The 16,720-nt window shown below is 54.3% G+C and overlaps 2 protein-coding genes across 2 annotated transcripts; one reads left to right on the top strand and one right to left on the bottom strand.

Annotated features, from left to right (window-relative positions):
• Positions 1 to 444: 444 nt before the first annotated feature.
• On the bottom strand, positions 445 to 11,656 carry MKRN2 (makorin ring finger protein 2). The gene is made up of 8 exons (XM_054280976.1): positions 11,573 to 11,656; positions 10,749 to 10,877; positions 9,911 to 10,056; positions 6,554 to 6,870; positions 4,219 to 4,433; positions 2,792 to 2,902; positions 2,211 to 2,355; positions 445 to 1,128 (listed from the first exon to the last, which is right to left on the bottom strand). Exons 1-8 carry the CDS (start codon positions 11,596 to 11,598, stop codon positions 976 to 978), a joined length of 1,242 nt encoding a protein of 413 aa, XP_054136951.1. The 5' UTR covers positions 11,599 to 11,656; the 3' UTR covers positions 445 to 975.
• An 83-nt stretch (positions 11,657 to 11,739) lies between these two features.
• MKRN2OS (MKRN2 opposite strand) lies at positions 11,740 to 16,420 on the top strand. The gene is made up of 4 exons (XM_054281077.1): positions 11,740 to 11,936; positions 12,801 to 12,850; positions 13,368 to 13,530; positions 15,549 to 16,420. Exons 1-4 carry the CDS (start codon positions 11,740 to 11,742, stop codon positions 15,796 to 15,798), a joined length of 660 nt encoding a protein of 219 aa, XP_054137052.1. The 3' UTR covers positions 15,799 to 16,420.
• The last annotated feature ends 300 nt before the right edge of the window (positions 16,421 to 16,720 follow it).

Here is a 16,720-nt window from a genome sequence, read left to right as displayed (position 1 = left end):
TTTACAAACACTGCTCAGTGATGTGCAAGAGGCTGAGTCAGTGACAGCTCCTGCTCAGCTGTGTCCATGCTGTTGTTGCTGCAGTGCTCACTGAATTCTTGGTTTAAATTCCAAGTTGGAACAGTTGCCTTGGCAGAATGAACTCCTGGTACCAGATTTCACAACCCAACAGAAATCACATTTCTAACAAAGCAGAATTCAGTACCAGTTCTGTGAGACACCTCACTCCTCTGCTGCAGCTCCAGTGAGTGCAGGAACCAGAGCAGCTGCATTTGCTGTGCAGCAGGAGCCACTGCTGCCTCTGAGCTCTGGGGTTAGTGTGAAACAGGCTCATCACACTGAGATTGCTGTAAAACAGGCTCATCACACTGGGATTGCTGTAAAACAGGCTCATTACACTGGGATTGCTGTGAAACAGGCTCATTACACTGTAATTAGTGTAAAAGAGGCTCATTACACTGTAATTAGTGTAAAACAGGACTGGGGGCTCCCCTGGCAGCACTGGGGAGCCAGGCCTGCCCAGAGAACCCACCAGCCCCCACTCTGAGCTCCAGGTACTACCTGAGGTATCATTAAGGAGAAAACCCTACACTGACCATTATTCCCAGTGGGTTACTTCTACATTTAGCTGATTTAGTGGAGAAAAAAACCCAAAAGCACCCAAACTCTAATTAGCAACAGTTTTTACCAGCTGAAGCTTTCACTGGACCTGTATTTACACTACCACTCAGCTCACAAGACAGCATATGTTAGGCCAGAGAGGGACAAAACCCTCCTGGGATTAAGGGATTTTTTTCCATGCAGCCAATTTTTTTTTTTTGTTTTTCATTTAAATATATTTTAGTCTTTTGTTGTTGTTGCCATATAAAAACTATCTGAAAACTTTACCAGGACTGCACAAGTGACCAGCAGGGCACGTTTTGCTCTACCTGTGCTGCAGGGATAAAAGCCTGGCTGGCAGGCAGCTCGGGGGGCTCAGAGGGGCTCTGGGGGCTCGCTGGGCTCCTCCTCAGCCCCAGAGAGGTGCATGAAGAGCTCCCCCAGCTCCGTCACCTCGGCGTCGGCGCCGGGCGCGCTCCGGCTCTCCCTGTCCTCGATGAAATCCCACAGGCGCACGGAGTTGAAGAACTGCAGCAGAGACAGAGAGCAGCCTGAGCACCCCTTGGCACTGATAGATTTTATAAAAAATCCTTCTGCTAGGATCTTTCCTCCTGAGAAGCTGAGAAACTTCAGCTTCTCCATGTTTTGCTTAGTTTACCCAACTTGTGAATTGTTTTTACGACAGCCACCTGTGTCAAGGCTGTGAGCAGCCATAAGATTTTATTCTCATCCCTTTTCTTTCCTTGATGAAATCCTTTCTTCTATTCTTTTAGTACAGCTTTAGTATATAATTTTCTTTTAATATATATCATAAAATAATAAATCAGCCTTCTGAAACATGGAGTCAAGATTCTCATCTCTTCCCCTGTCCTGTGAACACCCCCACAGCCTGGCCTGGGCTGGCACCTCCCCAATCAAACCAGCCCCAGAGCTGGCTGTGAGCTGTGTGTGCCAGGGGAGGGGACACGAGGTTTTGCCCCTTTCAGCTGCCCTGAGTGCCAGCACAGCAGAGAGGTGTGAGTACTGTGGGTGAAAGCTTAAAGGGCAGAATCCCTGTGAGGAAAGGTTTGGACTGGTCACAAAAACAAACATGTTCAGAAGCACTTCTTTTGCTCTTTACAGACTCAGCCAAAGTTTAGTAGGACTATTATCTGTCTGCAGCACACTAAGAAGAAAATGAACCAAAGCTTCCCCAACTTCAGCTGTGCTTAAGACAGGAACTCTGTCCAAGCCCCAGAGTACTGGACAGCATGGCATGAAGCCCCTCAGAGAGCCTAAAGGGGTGAGCTCCCTTCTGCCTGAGGCAAGAATCATGCACAACTAATAAACTGCTCCAGAGTTCATACAGTACAATGCCTCCCACATCAGTCAGTCTGTGAGTCAGTTTATACTGGTCAGAAATACGCATTTGGCTCATAACTAGAGAAATTTGTAAAATCCAGGTACAATGAGAGACACTCTGTCTCCAAGGACAAACCCTTGCCCAAGGAACACTGAGGGGCTTTTTGCACTTGTCCTGCATGGCAGGAAGCAGTGGCAGCAGCACAGCTGGGGCTGCAGGGGGTGTGGGGCTGCAGGGGGGCTCTAGGGGGGCAGCAGGGCTCTCTTACCCTGACAGTGCCCTCGGAGCTCAGCTGCTTCCTGGGTTTCTCGGGCTCGGCGCGGGTGCCGTCGGGGTAGGCGTGCAGGTACAGACACTTCCCCCCAAAGGGACACGTGCCTTTGCCTTGCTCAAAGTACTTGCAGGGCTTTTTCCTGAGGGAAGCACAACACACAGGTTACTGCCTTCAGCTGCAAGGGAAGGAGGTGCAGCTTATGCCCACAGCCCCAGTGGTGCTCTGCTAGCACAGCCACTGAGCTGAGAGCAGGGACACTTTTCCATTTTCCTTCCCTCGGGCACCAGCAGTGATGGCTGAGGGATCCACACAGAGCCAAGTGTGGATGAGCTGCTTCCACACTTGTGGAGTGGAGTGAGCTGAAGCAGCTTCAACATTTCTGAGCATTTTCAACATCTCTAAGTGTCTGACCTACAATTGCACAGGCAGAGAGTGAAGCAAGCTGTGAGCAGAGATGAGCTCTCTGCAGAGGGGTCTGTAATTACATTAAGTTTAAAAATAAAGGCTCAGCAATTGATTGAGCCTTAGAGCAGCTAAAGAACAACGTGAGGGGTGTGGGTGGCTGCTGAACTTACCCCACTCCCTGCTTGAATGCTTCAATCAGCTCATTCTTCTTCTCCTGCTCTTCCACCCAGTACACGCTGGGGATGACAAACTCGGAGATGACACGGCACTCGGGGCAGGACCTGCAGGACAGGACACAGAGATGCTCTGGTACCCCCACACTGGAACCCTCCTCAGACTGCCCCAGCAGTGAGGATCTCCCCAGAGAAGGGGATCTGTCACCTCAGGCAGCAGACACCTCCTCCCACGTTAGCACTGAGCTTTGTGGCAGTTCCAGTTGCAATTGCCCAGTTCAGGACACCCAGGGCTGGGGTTTGTTTCTGGACTTCAGCAAAAGTCTGCACACTCCTCTCATGTGCAGAGACAAACTCTGTTCTAGGAGTGCAGCAGGAGGCCAAAAACACAAATTAAGATGTCTCAGCCTTTTGAAATGCAAGGAGCTGATGGTCCCTTCAATGACATTTGGAGTAAAAGTTGTGCAGCAAAGTCTCTTTTGGTAGAAGACTGAAAATGTTCCCCACCTTTCCTTCAGCATGTTTGTAACTTGAGATGCTCAAAGAAGGAAACTTCCCTAAATGGATGTTTTAGATTGTCTGGGAGGGGGAGCATGTTTGGAACCCATTTTTTGTGGAGCCAGAAGATAAAGGCATTTATGAGACAGGCACAAGTGTGGTCAGTGGGACACTGACCTGGAGCTGTGCCTGAGGGAGAAAGCCCAGAATGAAGCACATCCATGGGAAAAGATGGGAGCTGTGAGTGCAGCCCCTCACTGAGGTGGCACTGCAGGCTAAACAACAATGATAATGAAAGCTCCTGACTCAGTCTGACACAGCTGATGGTGACTGGTCACTAATTAAAAACAATTCACATGGAACCAATCAAACATTGACCTGTTGGTAAATGATTTCCAGACCACATTCCCAAACAATCAGATAATTTTTGTTTTCATTCTTTTCTGAGGCCTCTCAGCTTCCCAGGAGAAGACATCTTGGCAAAGGGATTTTTCAGCCAACACCAAGGTGACAGCCCTGGGCCTGGCAGAGCTGGGGCAGGCTCTGCTGAGCTCTGACACCTGCAGCTTCACCCCCTGAGAGCAGCTCCAGCCCCTGTGTGAGAGCAGCCCCAGCCTCTGTGTGTGAGAGCAGCCCCAGCCCCTGTGTGTGAGAGCAGCCCCAGCCCCTGTGTGAGAGCAGCCCCAGCCCCTGTGTGTGAGAGCAGTCCCAGCCCCCTGAGAGCAGTCCCAGCCCCTGTGTGTGAGAGCAGTCCCAGCCCCTGTGTGTGAGAGCAGCCCCAGCCCCTGTGTGAGAGAGCAGCCCCAGCCCCTGTGTGTGAGAGCAGCTCCAGCCCCTGTGTGAGAACAGCTCCAGCCCCTGTGTGAGAGCAGCTCCAGCCCCTGTGTGTGAGAGCAGCCCACCCCCCAGGCAGGTGCAGCACTCACTTGATGATGGGGTTCTCAAACTGCTTGGCACACCTCCACTGGCGGATGCAGGACAGGCAGTAGGTGTGGGTGCAGTTGGACAGGATCCCAAACCTCCTCTCTGAGGCTGAGGCCTTCTCATAGACCACCTCCATGCAGATGCTGCACACCTTGTCCTGGCTGGCCTGGATGGCAAAGGCCCTCTCCATGTCGTGCTCAAAGGTTGCCATGCACATCTGTCAGGGGACAGGGCACTGTCAGGGACACAAGGCACAGCCAGCTCCCTCTGGGACAGCATGGAGCACTCACTGAGGGCACCCAGTGCCAGCCTGGCACAGCCAGCTCCCTCTGGAAAGCATGGAACACTCACTGAGGGCACCAATGCCAGCCTGGCACAGCCAGCTCCCTCTGGGAGAGCATGGAGCACTCACTGAGGGCACCACTCCCACCTGTCACTGGCACAGTTTCATTTAAAGAACATTAAATTCAAACATCTATTTCAGCCTTCAGCTGTCAGAAATAAAGATGCCAGGGTGCTTCACTCAACCCTTTCTGCATCTCTGTCAGAGAACTGGTACTGAATTATTTGGTGCTTCAAATATCCCCAAAGAACACCTCACTGAATAGGTGCCACACTCAAGGTGTTGCTCTGATTATAATTAAGGCCACATTCATTCACCAGATGCTCATTTTTACCCAGGTAAGGAATTAGTCTCTTATTTCAGCTTTCCTCCAGCACTTCTCAGCCCAGCAGTGACAATCCAGAGCCCTTCCCACCGCCACAGCACTGCAGGGTGAGCTGGTGGGAATGGGTTCTGGATTGTTCTGGATTCAGAGACCTCCCACAGCCCTTCTCCTGGGAGCTGCAGGGTGCTGTGGGAGAGGGCTGCAGGGCAGCCTCTGATGAGGATGAAAAGGCAAAACCCACATTGGCTGCCTGCAGCCAGTTCAGCTGCAGAGGCCTGAGCTGACCCAGCACCACAGCAGGAGCTCTGTGGGAGAAGCTCCACGTTGAGCTGGAGCTCTCACCAGTCCTAAACACATTCATACTCCTAACCCTGGCAACCCCCTCCACCCCCATCCTATTTCCACTTCTCTCCAACAGCCTCAAGAACATCCCCAGCACAATTACAAACACAAAACCTCCTTCTTAATCAGCCTAATCCAAATAGCAATCTCCATCCGCTCTGAACAGAGAGCCTCACCTCCTTCTGAGAATGAAAATTCATTATAAACTTCAGAATCCCCATCAGCCTAAAAACAGATTTCTACTCCCTTACCTTCCTCCCCATTGCACTGTTCCTACCATGATCTACCCTTGTTGAAGACTGCAATGCAAGATGTTTTCCATTCCCATCTGTATGGCAGATTACCTTTGCCAAGTGGGCAGTTTGCCCTATCTCTCTCTGAGTGACCACATTCACACCTCCCTGGGGAGGGGACATTGCTGATAACAGCTATTGAATGTCACTGCATGACTGATAAGAACTACAGCATCCCATTGGGAGATGTGAGCCCAGAGGGAGGAGCCAAGCATTGCTACCCAGATATAATCCAGAGGGAGGAGCCAAGCATTGCTGCCCAGATATAATCCAGAGGGAGGAGCCAAGCATTCCTACCCAGATATAATCCAGAGGGAGGAGCCAAGCATTCCTACCCAGATATAATCCAGAGGGAGGAGCCAAGCATTGCTACCCGGATATAATCCAGAGGGAGGAGCCAAGCATTGCTGCCCAGATACAATCCAGAGGGAGGAGCCAAGCATTGCTACCCAGATACAATCCAGAGGTTCTGAGACACCAGCACGGCTTCTCCATGGGATTCCCCAGAGGAACAGCAGCTGCCTCTTCTTCCACTGGATCTTCAGAGGAAGAATCCATCCTTCTCTACAGATCCCCCTGCTCCAACAGAACCACCCCTGACACTGTAGGAGGGCTGAGCCACATTTCCAATGGGACTGCCACCAACACCCTGACCCACAGGGTGTTAGGTTGGGTTCTGACTCTGTCAGTGCTGCTCTAGTGCACTGCATTGTTTATTTTATCCTTTATTTTTTTCCTTTCCCTATTTAAGAACTGTTAGTCCTGTTGCCATATTTTGCCTCAGAGCCCCTTCATTTAAAATTTATACAATTTGGAGGGGTGGGGAGGGTTTACATTCTCCATTTCCGGAGAGGCTCTCCTTCCTTGGCAGACTCCTGTCTTTGCAAACCAAGACAATCCTACAGTTTACAAGGTGATATATGGCCTCAGACTCCTACATTACAACACTTTTCACCCACCTGATGCTGTTCCTAACTGCTGTACTCATCCTACTCTGAGAGCAGCCCCAGCCCTGCCCTGAGCTCCCCGTTTACCATCTCATGGGCTTTCCTCTGCTCCGGGTCGAAGGGGTGCAGCACCTGGAGGCCGCAGATCTCGCAGAGCTGCCCGTGCAGGTACAGGCAGCGCTCCCCGAAGTGGCAGGCGCCGGCGGCGGCGTAGGGGCACAGCTGCTCGGCCGGGGCGCCGGGGCAGCCGCCGGGCGCCGCCTCCTCCAGCCCGCTGCAGATGGCCTCCAGGTACGAGTGCGGCTTGGGCAGCTCCTCCTCCTCGGCACCGCCGGGCTCGGGGCAGCACGGCACCGCCCCGGCCGCCGAGGGCGGCGCCTGCTCCTCGCTGGAGCCGCACAGCTCTGCCGGGAGACACGGCAGAGACTCTCCTCAATTCTGATTCAGGTGAAATGTACGTCTTTAAATCTGCGTAGCCTGACTGCAAGGCCTAGGCTCAAGGGAAACTGCTTCCATGATGGACAGAGATAAGGGGGTGGGGGGAGACAGAGGGTGATAGACAGGGAGACTACTATGAGAGCAGATCAACCTGACCTAGGAATTCTTTCTGATAAAGAACTAGCAGCAAATGTCACGTGAAATTCGTAAACATGAATATGAATGAACCCATTGTGAAATTGTATGCATGTGTATTTGAGAGGGGGATAAGAAGAGACCTGAAGTTCCCAGAAGTACACATGTCATTTTAGGGGAATGATTCCCACACGCGTCCAGCGCTGTAATAAACATATCGGCTTTACAACTTTCACAAAGTTGTGGAGTTTTTGGCTGTCTCTGCAAAACACTCGGACAAGCACAGGCACCATGCTCAGCCCCAGCAGTGCCTGACTCTTTAAGGGTTAAAGCTTCCTCCCCAGTGGGGTCTCATCTCTGAGCCCCTCTGCTCATGAATCACAGGGATCTCCCCAGGCTGCCTGCTGAACATTCAGTGTTTGTGCAGCTGTGCTCTGTCACAAACCACTGGAAATCATCAGGGCTGGACAAAACCTCCAAGATCACCAGGTGTGACCCAACAGCCCTGGACACAGAGATGCTCTGCTACCTCCCCACACTGGAACCCTCCTCAGACTGCCCCAGCAGTGAGAATCCTCCCCAGAGAAGAGGATCTGTCACCTCAGGCAGCACAGACACCTCCTCCCACGTTAGCACTGAGCTTTGTGGCAGTTCCAGTTGGAATTGCCCAGTTCAGGGCACCCAGGGCTGTCACAGACATCTTTTTATGAAAATCCTTTCTTAGGATTTTTTTCTTCCTGAGAAGCTGAGAAGCTCCAGGAACAGAATGTAAACAATGGTTATCTGCTGCTGTGGAATGCAACAGGTGCATCTGTGATTGGTCTCCTCTAGATGCTTGGATTTCTCTCTCTCTCTCTCTGTCCAAGCCAGCTGCCTTTGTTATCATTCCTTTCTTTCCCATTCTATTCTTAGCTTAGCAGCCTTCTGAGATGAAACTTTTCCTTCTATTCTTTTTAGTATAGTTATAATGTAATATATATATATAATAAGATAATAAATCAAACCTTCTGAACATGGAGTCAACATTCTTGTCTCTTCCCTCACCTGAAAACCCCTGTGAACACCATCACACCCCTCTGCTCGTGGATCACAGGGATTGCCTGCTGAGGAGCTCAGCATTTGTTCAGGGGTGCTCTGTCACACACCCATTGGAAACCACAGAATCACCAGGGCTGGACAAGAGCTCTGAGATCATCAGGTGTGACCAAGCATCCCAGGACACCTCCTCTGGGAGGGGGAACATGTTTGGAACACATTTTTTGAGGAGCTAGAAGATAAAGGCATTTATGAGACAGGTGAAAGTGTGGTTAGTGGGAGTTCCAGTTGGAATTGCTCAGTTCAGGGCACCCAGGGCTTGTGTTTGTTTCTGAACTTGAGCAACCCCCCCTAAGTAAACCATAACAAGCACAAGGAGACAAAAGAAACCCCCAAATTTACCAGTCAACCACACCCTGCAACTGCTGCTACAACCAGCCCCAGCACCCTGTAATAAAGGGAGGGGTTAGATGCAACTGCCAACCCCCTAAAACAAAGCACAACCCTAAAAATAAAACAAATTCTATCATTGCTCCCCTGTGCAGAGACAAACTCTGCTCTGGGAGTGCAGCAGGAGGCCAAGAACACAAATTAAGATGTCTCAGCCTTTTGAACTGATGGTCACTTCAATGACATTTGGAGTAAAAGTTGTGCAGAAAAGACTGTTTGGGTAGAAGACTGAAAATATTCCCCACCTTTCCTTCAGCATGTTTGTAACTTGAGATGCTCAAAGAAGGAAACTTCCCTAAATGGATGTTTTAGATTCTCTGGGAGGGGGAGCATGTTTGGAACCCATTTTTTGTGGAGCCAGAAGATAAAGGCATTTATGAGACAGGCACAAGTGTGGTCAGTGGGACACTGACCTGGAGCTGTACCTGAGGGAGAAAGCCCAGAATGAAGCACATCCATGGGAAAAGATGGGAGCTCTGAGTGCAGCCCCTCACTGAGGTGGCACTGCAGGGACAACAGCTGCTCCAGCCCCTCATGGCACAGGTGTCCTAAAGGGTCTGTGGCTGCTGGTCAGCACTGGGACACAGGGGCAGCAGGACACTGGGAGCACAGGGAACACAGGGACACTGGGAGCACAGGGACATTGGGACAGCAGGACACTGGGAGCACTGGGACACAGGGACACTGCCACATGAGAGCATCCCATTCTCAATAGGAAATGAAGCATTCCCACAAGGGGCAGAGCTCTGCCAGGCCCCAGCTGCTCCAGAGCCCTCTGTGCCCCCTGAGCACAAGACCAGGGAGGGCAGAGGGGGCAGAGCTGCCCTGCAGGGCTGTGGGATGGAGGGAACTGCAGCAAGGGACACCCAGGGCACCCTGCTGCTCCTGCAGGCAGCTCTGCCAGCCCAGCCTGGGGGGGTCTGAGGTGCCCAGGGTGAGGCGGGAGGTGAGAATGTGACTGCATGTTCTCAGAAGGCACATTTATTATTTTATGCTATTATACTGAAAGAAATGCTATACTAAAACTATACTATGGAGAAAGGAGACATCAGCTCTCACTGAAGGGGACACCTGCACACCTGCAGGGATGAGGGCTCCATCCCAATGCCTGAGCACCCCCAACATGCCAAAACTCTTCCTGATGTCCAGCCTGGAGCTCCCCAGGCCTGGGGGCTCACACAGCTCCGGGAGCAGAGCCTGACACCCCCGGACAGAACATTCCCCTCCCTCCCTCCCTCCCCCAGGGAGCCCGGTGGGAGCTGTCACCTCCAAGGCTGGGGCTGCCCTTGGGGCTCCGATAAGCACCGGGGACAGCACCTCCCTCCCTCCCTCCGTCCTTCTGTCCCTCCCTACCCACGGCCGGCACAGCCGCTCCCACTCACTCACTCCTGTCCCGCAGCACCAGCGTCCTCTTCTCCCTCCGGCTGCGGGGGGCACCGGCGCCGGGCTCGGGGGGTGCCCGGGGGCTGCCCGGGGCCGCGGGGGGCGGCTGGGCCGCGGCTCCGCCCGGGGGCAGCTTCACGTGGTCATACCTGCGGGGAAACGGCACCGGGAAACAAACCAGGACACCGGACACACGGCTGAACCAGGGGGGGATGGCATCCCGGACAGACCGGGGGGACAGCCCAGGGAAACCGGGGGGACACATTCCAGCCAACTGGGGACACCCTGCAGGGAAACTGGGGGGACACAGCCCAGGGAAAGCAGGGAAAATGGGGCCACATTCCAGCAGAACTGGGGACACAAGGCAGCAGCAGAGCAGGAGCAGCCAGAGGAGTGAAGGAGCTGCTCCATGGACACAGCCAAGTGTGCAATATTTTCAGGGGACAGAAATATTCCCCAGGTGTGCCCCAGGCAGCAGAAGCACAGCCAGGCCCTCCCTGAGCCCTCAGGAGCAGCCAGAGCAGCTCCAGGGCCTGACCCCGGCCTGGCACATGGGTCAGACCAGGCAGGGAGCTGAGGGAGCTGCAGGGATCAGTCCATGCCTGGTTCTCCTCAGAGCGTTCCCCTGGGAGTTTTACCTGCAGACCCCAGGGAGAGCTGTGGAACTGCTGAGCCCTCCCCCACAGCTCCATTCCCACAGAGCAAAACACGCCCTGACACTGAGCCAGACCACAACTGCACCGCTGCAGGTGAAAGCTGCTTCAGGCTCTGAGGGCAAAACTCACATTTAGGAAATGATTTCCTGCCCAGGAGCCCCCGCGGTGCCCGGCTCGGTGCTCACCTGCAGCGGGAGCCGTAGGCACACTGCCCCTTCTGGTAGTACTTGCAGATGGTGGAGGATTTGCTGGTGGCCAGGTCATGGGAGAACAGGCACTTGCTGCCCTCCCGACACACGCCCTGCAAGAAATACCTGCGGAGAGAGAGAGACGCGGCTCGCTCAGGGCGGGCGCTGCCGCCGCGCTCGCCTTTGCTGCGCTTTGTTTGTGCAGAAGCAGCGGGGCTGGCAGAGCACTCCCAGCCCCGGAGCCCGAGCTGTGCCCGAGCAGAGCGCCCATGGCACCGCCAGGGATGAGCACTGCCCGGCGGCCCCTCGGGACCCCAGCGCCCCTTCATGAACAAAACTCCCCGAGCAGCCCTGGAGGAGCCGTCCCTGCTGACCCCGCCTGTTCCCCGGGCACCCCCGGCCGGGACCCCGGGCAGCCTCCGGGGAGCGCAGGGCTGGGGACAAGGAGGGGACAGGGGGGGACAAGGGGGCAACCACGACCCCCAGCTCGGCACAGGCCGGTCCTGACGGGGGAGAGCGGAGCGAAGGGCTGTGAGGAGCGGGGCAGGGGCCAGGCCGGTGTTTGAGGGGTCTGAGGGCCCCAGGCCCGGGCGGAACGTGGGGGGCGTGAGAGCGGAACGAGGCGCGGGGCAGGGGCGGAGGCGGTGCCGCAGGGAGCCCGAGGGCCGTGAGTGCTGTGAGGGCCGAGGGCTCTGGGGGCTCTGCGGGCCGTGAGGGCTGTGAGGGCCGTGGGGGCCGTGAGAGCTCTGGGGGCTCTGCGGGCCGTGAGGGCTTTGGGTTCTGAGGGCTCTGCGGGTCCGGCCCGGTCGGGCCGCGCTCACCTGCACGTCACCTGCTTCGTGCTCATCGTGCCGCCGCACTGTCCGGCCCGCCCGGCTCCTCACGCCGCGCACGGAGGTTCCGCGGCACGGGGGGGGGCGTGGTCGAGGCCCCGCCCCGCCCCGCGGCCGCGTTTCCGGCCGGACGGTTTAGGCCGGCGCGCCGGGCCATGGCGGTGCTGCGCGTGCGTCACTGTCGCGCGCTCCTGTACTGCCGGCGCGCGCCGCCGCGCTGCCCCGCGTGCGGAGGGGACCTGCGCGGAGCCGGGCTGGCCTCGGCGCCTGTGCGCCTGGACAGCCCCTTCAGGCACGGCCACGGGCAGCCCCGCGCCTTCCTCGTCAGGCCCACCCGCGGCACCTTCCTGGAGTAACCGCCAGGGGGCGCTGAGGGAGCGGAAAGGGCGGGAACGGGAGGGGAAAGGGCGGGAACGGGGCGGGACCGGGAATGGGAATGGGGCGGGACAGGGGAGTGGGAATGGGGATGGGAATGGGGAGGGAACGGGGCGGACCGGGAACGGGGAATAGGGAGGGACATGAGGAATGGGAATGAGGCGGGACAGGGGATGGGAACGGGAATGGGTCGGGACAGGGGAGTGGGAATGGGGAATGGGGAATGGGAACGGGAATGGGAAATGAGGAATGGGGAGGGAACGGGGAGGGACATGGGAGTGGGAAGGGAACGGGGCGGGAACAGGAATGGGAACGGGGCGGAAACAGGGCGGGACAGGGAAGGGGAATGGGGAATGGGAACGGGGCGGGACACGGGAATAGGGGATGGGGAGGGAAAAGGACAGGGTAATGGGACGGGAACGGGGAGGGAATGGGGAATCGCAATGGGGCGGGCACTGAGAGGGAAATGAGGGGGAAAGGGGTTGGTAAAGGGGCGGGCACTGAGGGAATGGGGAATGGAACGGGAGGGGAAGAGGGAGGAGAATGGGGAATGAGGGAAAAGGGGAGGGGGAATAGGGATGGGAAAGGGGCGGGCGTGAGAAGGAATGGGGAGGGAAAGGGCAGGGAAGGGAATGGGCGGGAAAAGGGGATGGAAAACGAAGGGGGAAGGAAATGAAATGGGAAGGGAAGGGAAGGGAAGGGAAGGGAAGGGAGGAAGGGGAGCGGGTGGGCCAGGGCTCACAGCTCTGGGGAAGGCAGTCACCCTTGCAGCTGTCGGGGCAGCCCTGCCGGGCTGTGCCGGACCCCGCTGTCCCTCAGCGCCGCTCTGCCCCTCCCGCAGCGGCTACGACGGGCACAGTGACCTGCACGTGGGCATCAGCAGCTCGCAGGGTGAGCAGCGCGGGTGTGCCAGCTCGGGATATCCCGGGATAGGCTCATTGGGAATGGTCTCACCCTGCAGCACAGCTCCAGAGCAGATCCATTCCCCTCAATGGATTGAACAGGCACTGAATGGAATACACAGGTGCCTTCCACCCTTGGAATGAAAGGCTAGGCTTGCTTTAAAGGAATTACACTTTAATTGAGTTTAACACAGTTCTTGCTAATTCTAAAACACCCCTAATTAAAAATCATTTTTAAAAGCCACATTACAAATCCTATTGGGCTCTACCTAGAGTAGGCCCACCCTGTACAACATCATTCCAGATGTACATTTCATACAAAGCCTGTCTCCTTTGGGGCGTTAAAAATGAAGCCTGATTGTTGCTCTGATTATTAAAAGACCCAACCCTTTTTTCAAACCACGCTGTGAGAACGAGCCCAGGTGTTTGCTGGGAGCCAGGGCTGCATTTCCTGCTCTGCTGCTGGGAAGCTGGGTGAGAAGAAAGCTGTGTGTGTGTGTTTGCAGGCGTGGTGTACAGCTACGACCAGGAGGGCGTGCACAGGGATGCCAGGGGCTGGGAGCAGTGCATCAGCGTCCCCCTGCTGCAGCCTGACGTGGGGGAGCTGCTGCAGCCCTGGGACAGCCTCCTGCAGGAGTTCTCCCTGGAAGAGGCCTGGCTCCCCCACAGGTGTGTGCTGGCAGCTGGGCTGGGTTTGGGGTGGGCTCTGGGCTCACTCAGGACTCCATTCCTGGCAGCCCAGCCTGGCCTGCCTGCACAGAATGGGCTGAACTTTAGGTAAAACTCAGCTGCTTATTGGAATATGGATCCCAATATTACCAAGTAGATTGTGCCTGGGCCAGTCTGACCCTCGCTGCTGGGCCAAAGGCAGCACTGTGGTGAATCACCCCAGAGATACCTTTAGCTTGCTGGAGATTGCAGCTGGGCACTGAACAAGTCCAGGCTTGTTAAGAACTCGTTTACCTCAGGAGGAAAGCTTCAGGCGAATGGTGAGGAGGAAAAGGAGATGGATTCTGCTGGAGGGTTTAAATCCAGAGGTTTATTCCATGGTTACCGAGGTCTGAATGTGAGCAACTGCTCCAACAGAATCTCGAGCACATGGCTTGATTCACCTTTTAAGCTCAGGGACAGGGGGAGGGGAGGTACAAGTGAGCACCAACCAGGTGAGAGGGGCAGGGTCTCAGGGGACAATGACACCTAGACAGGCCAATGACCCCCAGGCCTGAGGGGCATCCTTTGAACTTGACCAACCACAGACGCCTTGCTGGAATGTTCAGCCTGATTGACAGGACTCACTCAGCAAGGGGGCGAGGGGGAAGAGGTACAGGCACGCCTGGGAGGTGACCTGGAAGTCTAAAATGGGACATTACAGCACACTGCAACAGCTGCTGGAACATAAAAGCTCTAAAGCAAGAGGTTTAGGGAATTTTGCACTAAAGCCCCAGTTCAGTGAAACATCACTTGCATGCTGCTGAGTACCAAAGTCCAGGCACAACTCCGTAATTATTTTTCTGGCAGTTTTAGGTATATTTGCATTTAAAATCTGAGCACAGTGATGCATTCTTGCCCAGTTGTTGTTTTTGATGTTGTGGTGAGAGATGGAGAGCAGGCTGATTTCTGCTCTGTTGGTGACAGAGCAGGAAAGCAGCACTCCTGGGATTGTCCCTCAGAGCCTGCCTGGGTGCCACTGAATGAATGCAACCATAAAAGAAAAAAAAAATCAAATCAAAAGCATTTTTAAGCAATTCTCTATGTGCTGACTGTAAAATTTCAGGGATCAAACATTACCCCCCTAAAGAAGATAAAATTTCTATTTGAAATCAAATTTTCTAATATTTACAGAGGTGGTAAAACCAACAGAACTTGTGTCACTTTTACAGTCCCCAGTAACATTAAAAGTGCCCTGACACCCAAAGATCCCTGGCAGAAGGGCAGACATGTGCGCATGCCTTCTCATGGCTTTCCCTGCTTTTCCTTTTCCCACAGCCACACCAGTGACCACTGAACTGAAAACAATTTTAATTGAATCCTCTGCTTATTTTTTCAGTGGACAGGAACTGTAACTCCTGTAACTCCTTTTTGGGTTCAGGCCAAGCCCAATCTGGTTTTCTGGAGAGCTTTTCCCTTACTGCAGGGTGGCAGAGAAATCACTGGTAGGGTTTGAAATGAGCTCCCACTCCCCCGTGGTGGCACACACAGAGTTAACTCTGGGGCTGCAGGAAAGGGCTGCAGCAATCGCTGGAAGAGCAAAGGTTAACAAGGTAAAAGCCAAAAAAAAGTATAAAAAAATAGGAACTGGTTGTTGTCAAGCCTTGCAGCTCTCATTTTTACAGAGTTCAGGCCGGGAGGTGCCACTTGTGAGGAATATATGGAAGCACTGGGAGGGAGGGGGAGTAACTGGAGAGTATTCCTGGAGTAAATGCTCCTTAGGATGGTGGTGGGTGGCACTGCCCTGCTCAGGGGGGTGTGACAGTGACACTGCCCCCACTCAGGGGTGTGACAATGGCAGTGCCCTGCTGAGGGGTGTGTGACAGTGACACTGCCCTGCTCAGGGGTGTGTGACAGTGACACTGCCCCGCTCAGGGGTGTGACAGTGACACTGCCCTGCTCAGGGGGTCTGTCAGTGACACTGCCCCGCTCAGGGGTGTGACAGTGACACTGCCCCGCTGAGTGAGGCGTTTCCCCAGGTACGAGGAGCAGCAGCACAACTGTTTCACCTTCGCCCTGGCGTTCATCAACCGCGTGCGGCAGGGCCGGGGCGGGGCCGCGCTGAGCAGGGCGGAGTTCACGGAGCGCTTCGTGCTGCCCCGCGCCCGGGAGGCCGCTCGCTACCTGCGGCTGCAGCGGCTGCTGGAGCACAGCGACATCCACATCGTGCCCTTGGCTGAGCAGGAGCAGCAGGGCCTGCCCGGGAACCACGGCCCGCTGCAGGAGTGATGGGAAAGGAGGGGCAGCTCAGGGGTTAAGGTTTAGTGTGGGTAAAAACACCTTTAACTAAACCCTGCACCTCAGGGTGCTGAGCTTGTGCATTTCAGGGAAGTCACACACACACAATGTACACACTACAGGGAATTTCCATGGAACTGTTCCTGTGGAAAAATGTTTTGTGATTTAGCATTCACTGTGTGCTCTGTTCTGCAAAAACACTTCACAGCAGAAATCAGAACTGCTGTGGAGTTCAGGGATTTACAGATGAACTGTGGGAACTTCAGCTGTAGCAGACCAAAATGGCCTTTTCTGCCATATAGTTTACTGCTGAGTGAAAAAAGGGAACATGTGTTTGTGTGCTGCTAAATCCCATCCCTGTCTGACTGTTAATTTCCTTTCCTGTCTGTTAATTACTAATAAATGTACCAACAAATAAATCCAGCCTCTTTGCCTGTCAGATTTCTTTTTCCATTCTGAACTGGGTAAAGTAGAGAAGCCAAGGTGTAAAGTAAGGGTAAAGTAAAGAAGCCAAGATGTAAAATAAAGGTAAAGGAAAGAAGCCAAGGTGTAAAATAAAGGTAAAGGAAAGAAGCCAAGGTGGAGTTCAGATACCTGAGTGTGAAGCTGCAAATCCCAAGGGAAGAAACACTTCTCACTCAGATGGGGAAAGGTGCCCAGGCCCCAGAATAAATTTAAATTCTGGGAAGAGTTCCTCAATTCTGAGCTGTGATTGTAGAAGTAAGTTCCAGGGTCCCAAATCCCAATCTGAATTCCCCAAGACTGAAGTCAGGTTTGTGCTGCCATAATATCAGAAATACTGTTCCTAATGACTGCAGTGTAACCACCACTCAAACATGCACCTTTTTATCTTTTATATTTTGAGTTGGGACACAGCTTTTCATCTGTTCATGTGCATTTTTCAGTAAAACAT

This window comes from Melozone crissalis, unplaced genomic scaffold, assembly GCF_028551555.1.
Source record: "Melozone crissalis strain CALT ecotype California unplaced genomic scaffold, PUWL_Pcris_2 ptg000029l_1, whole genome shotgun sequence".
NCBI classification, from domain to species: Eukaryota; Metazoa; Chordata; class Aves; order Passeriformes; family Passerellidae; genus Melozone; species Melozone crissalis.
Note: the sequence above shows the minus strand (reverse complement) of the source record. Positions and strands in the feature narration are given on the sequence as shown.

Excerpts from the sequence above, each read along its gene's own strand:
- MKRN2 (XM_054280976.1), bottom strand. The coding sequence starts at position 11,598 with ATGAGCACGAAGCAGGTGACGTGCAG. Across the intron at positions 4,434-6,553 it reads AGAGGAAAGCCCATGAGATG|ATGTGCATGGCAACCTTTGA; the intron begins GTAAACGGGGAG and ends GTCCCCTGACAG. Across the intron at positions 2,903-4,218 it reads TTTGAGAACCCCATCATCAA|GTCCTGCCCCGAGTGCCGTG; the intron begins GTGAGTGCTGCA and ends CCTGTCCTGCAG.
- MKRN2OS (XM_054281077.1), top strand. The coding sequence starts at position 11,740 with ATGGCGGTGCTGCGCGTGCGTCACTGTCGCGCGCTCCTGTACTGCCGG. Across the intron at positions 12,851-13,367 it reads GGGCATCAGCAGCTCGCAGG|GCGTGGTGTACAGCTACGAC; the intron begins GTGAGCAGCGCG and ends GTGTGTTTGCAG. Across the intron at positions 13,531-15,548 it reads GAGGCCTGGCTCCCCCACAG|GTACGAGGAGCAGCAGCACA; the intron begins GTGTGTGCTGGC and ends GCGTTTCCCCAG.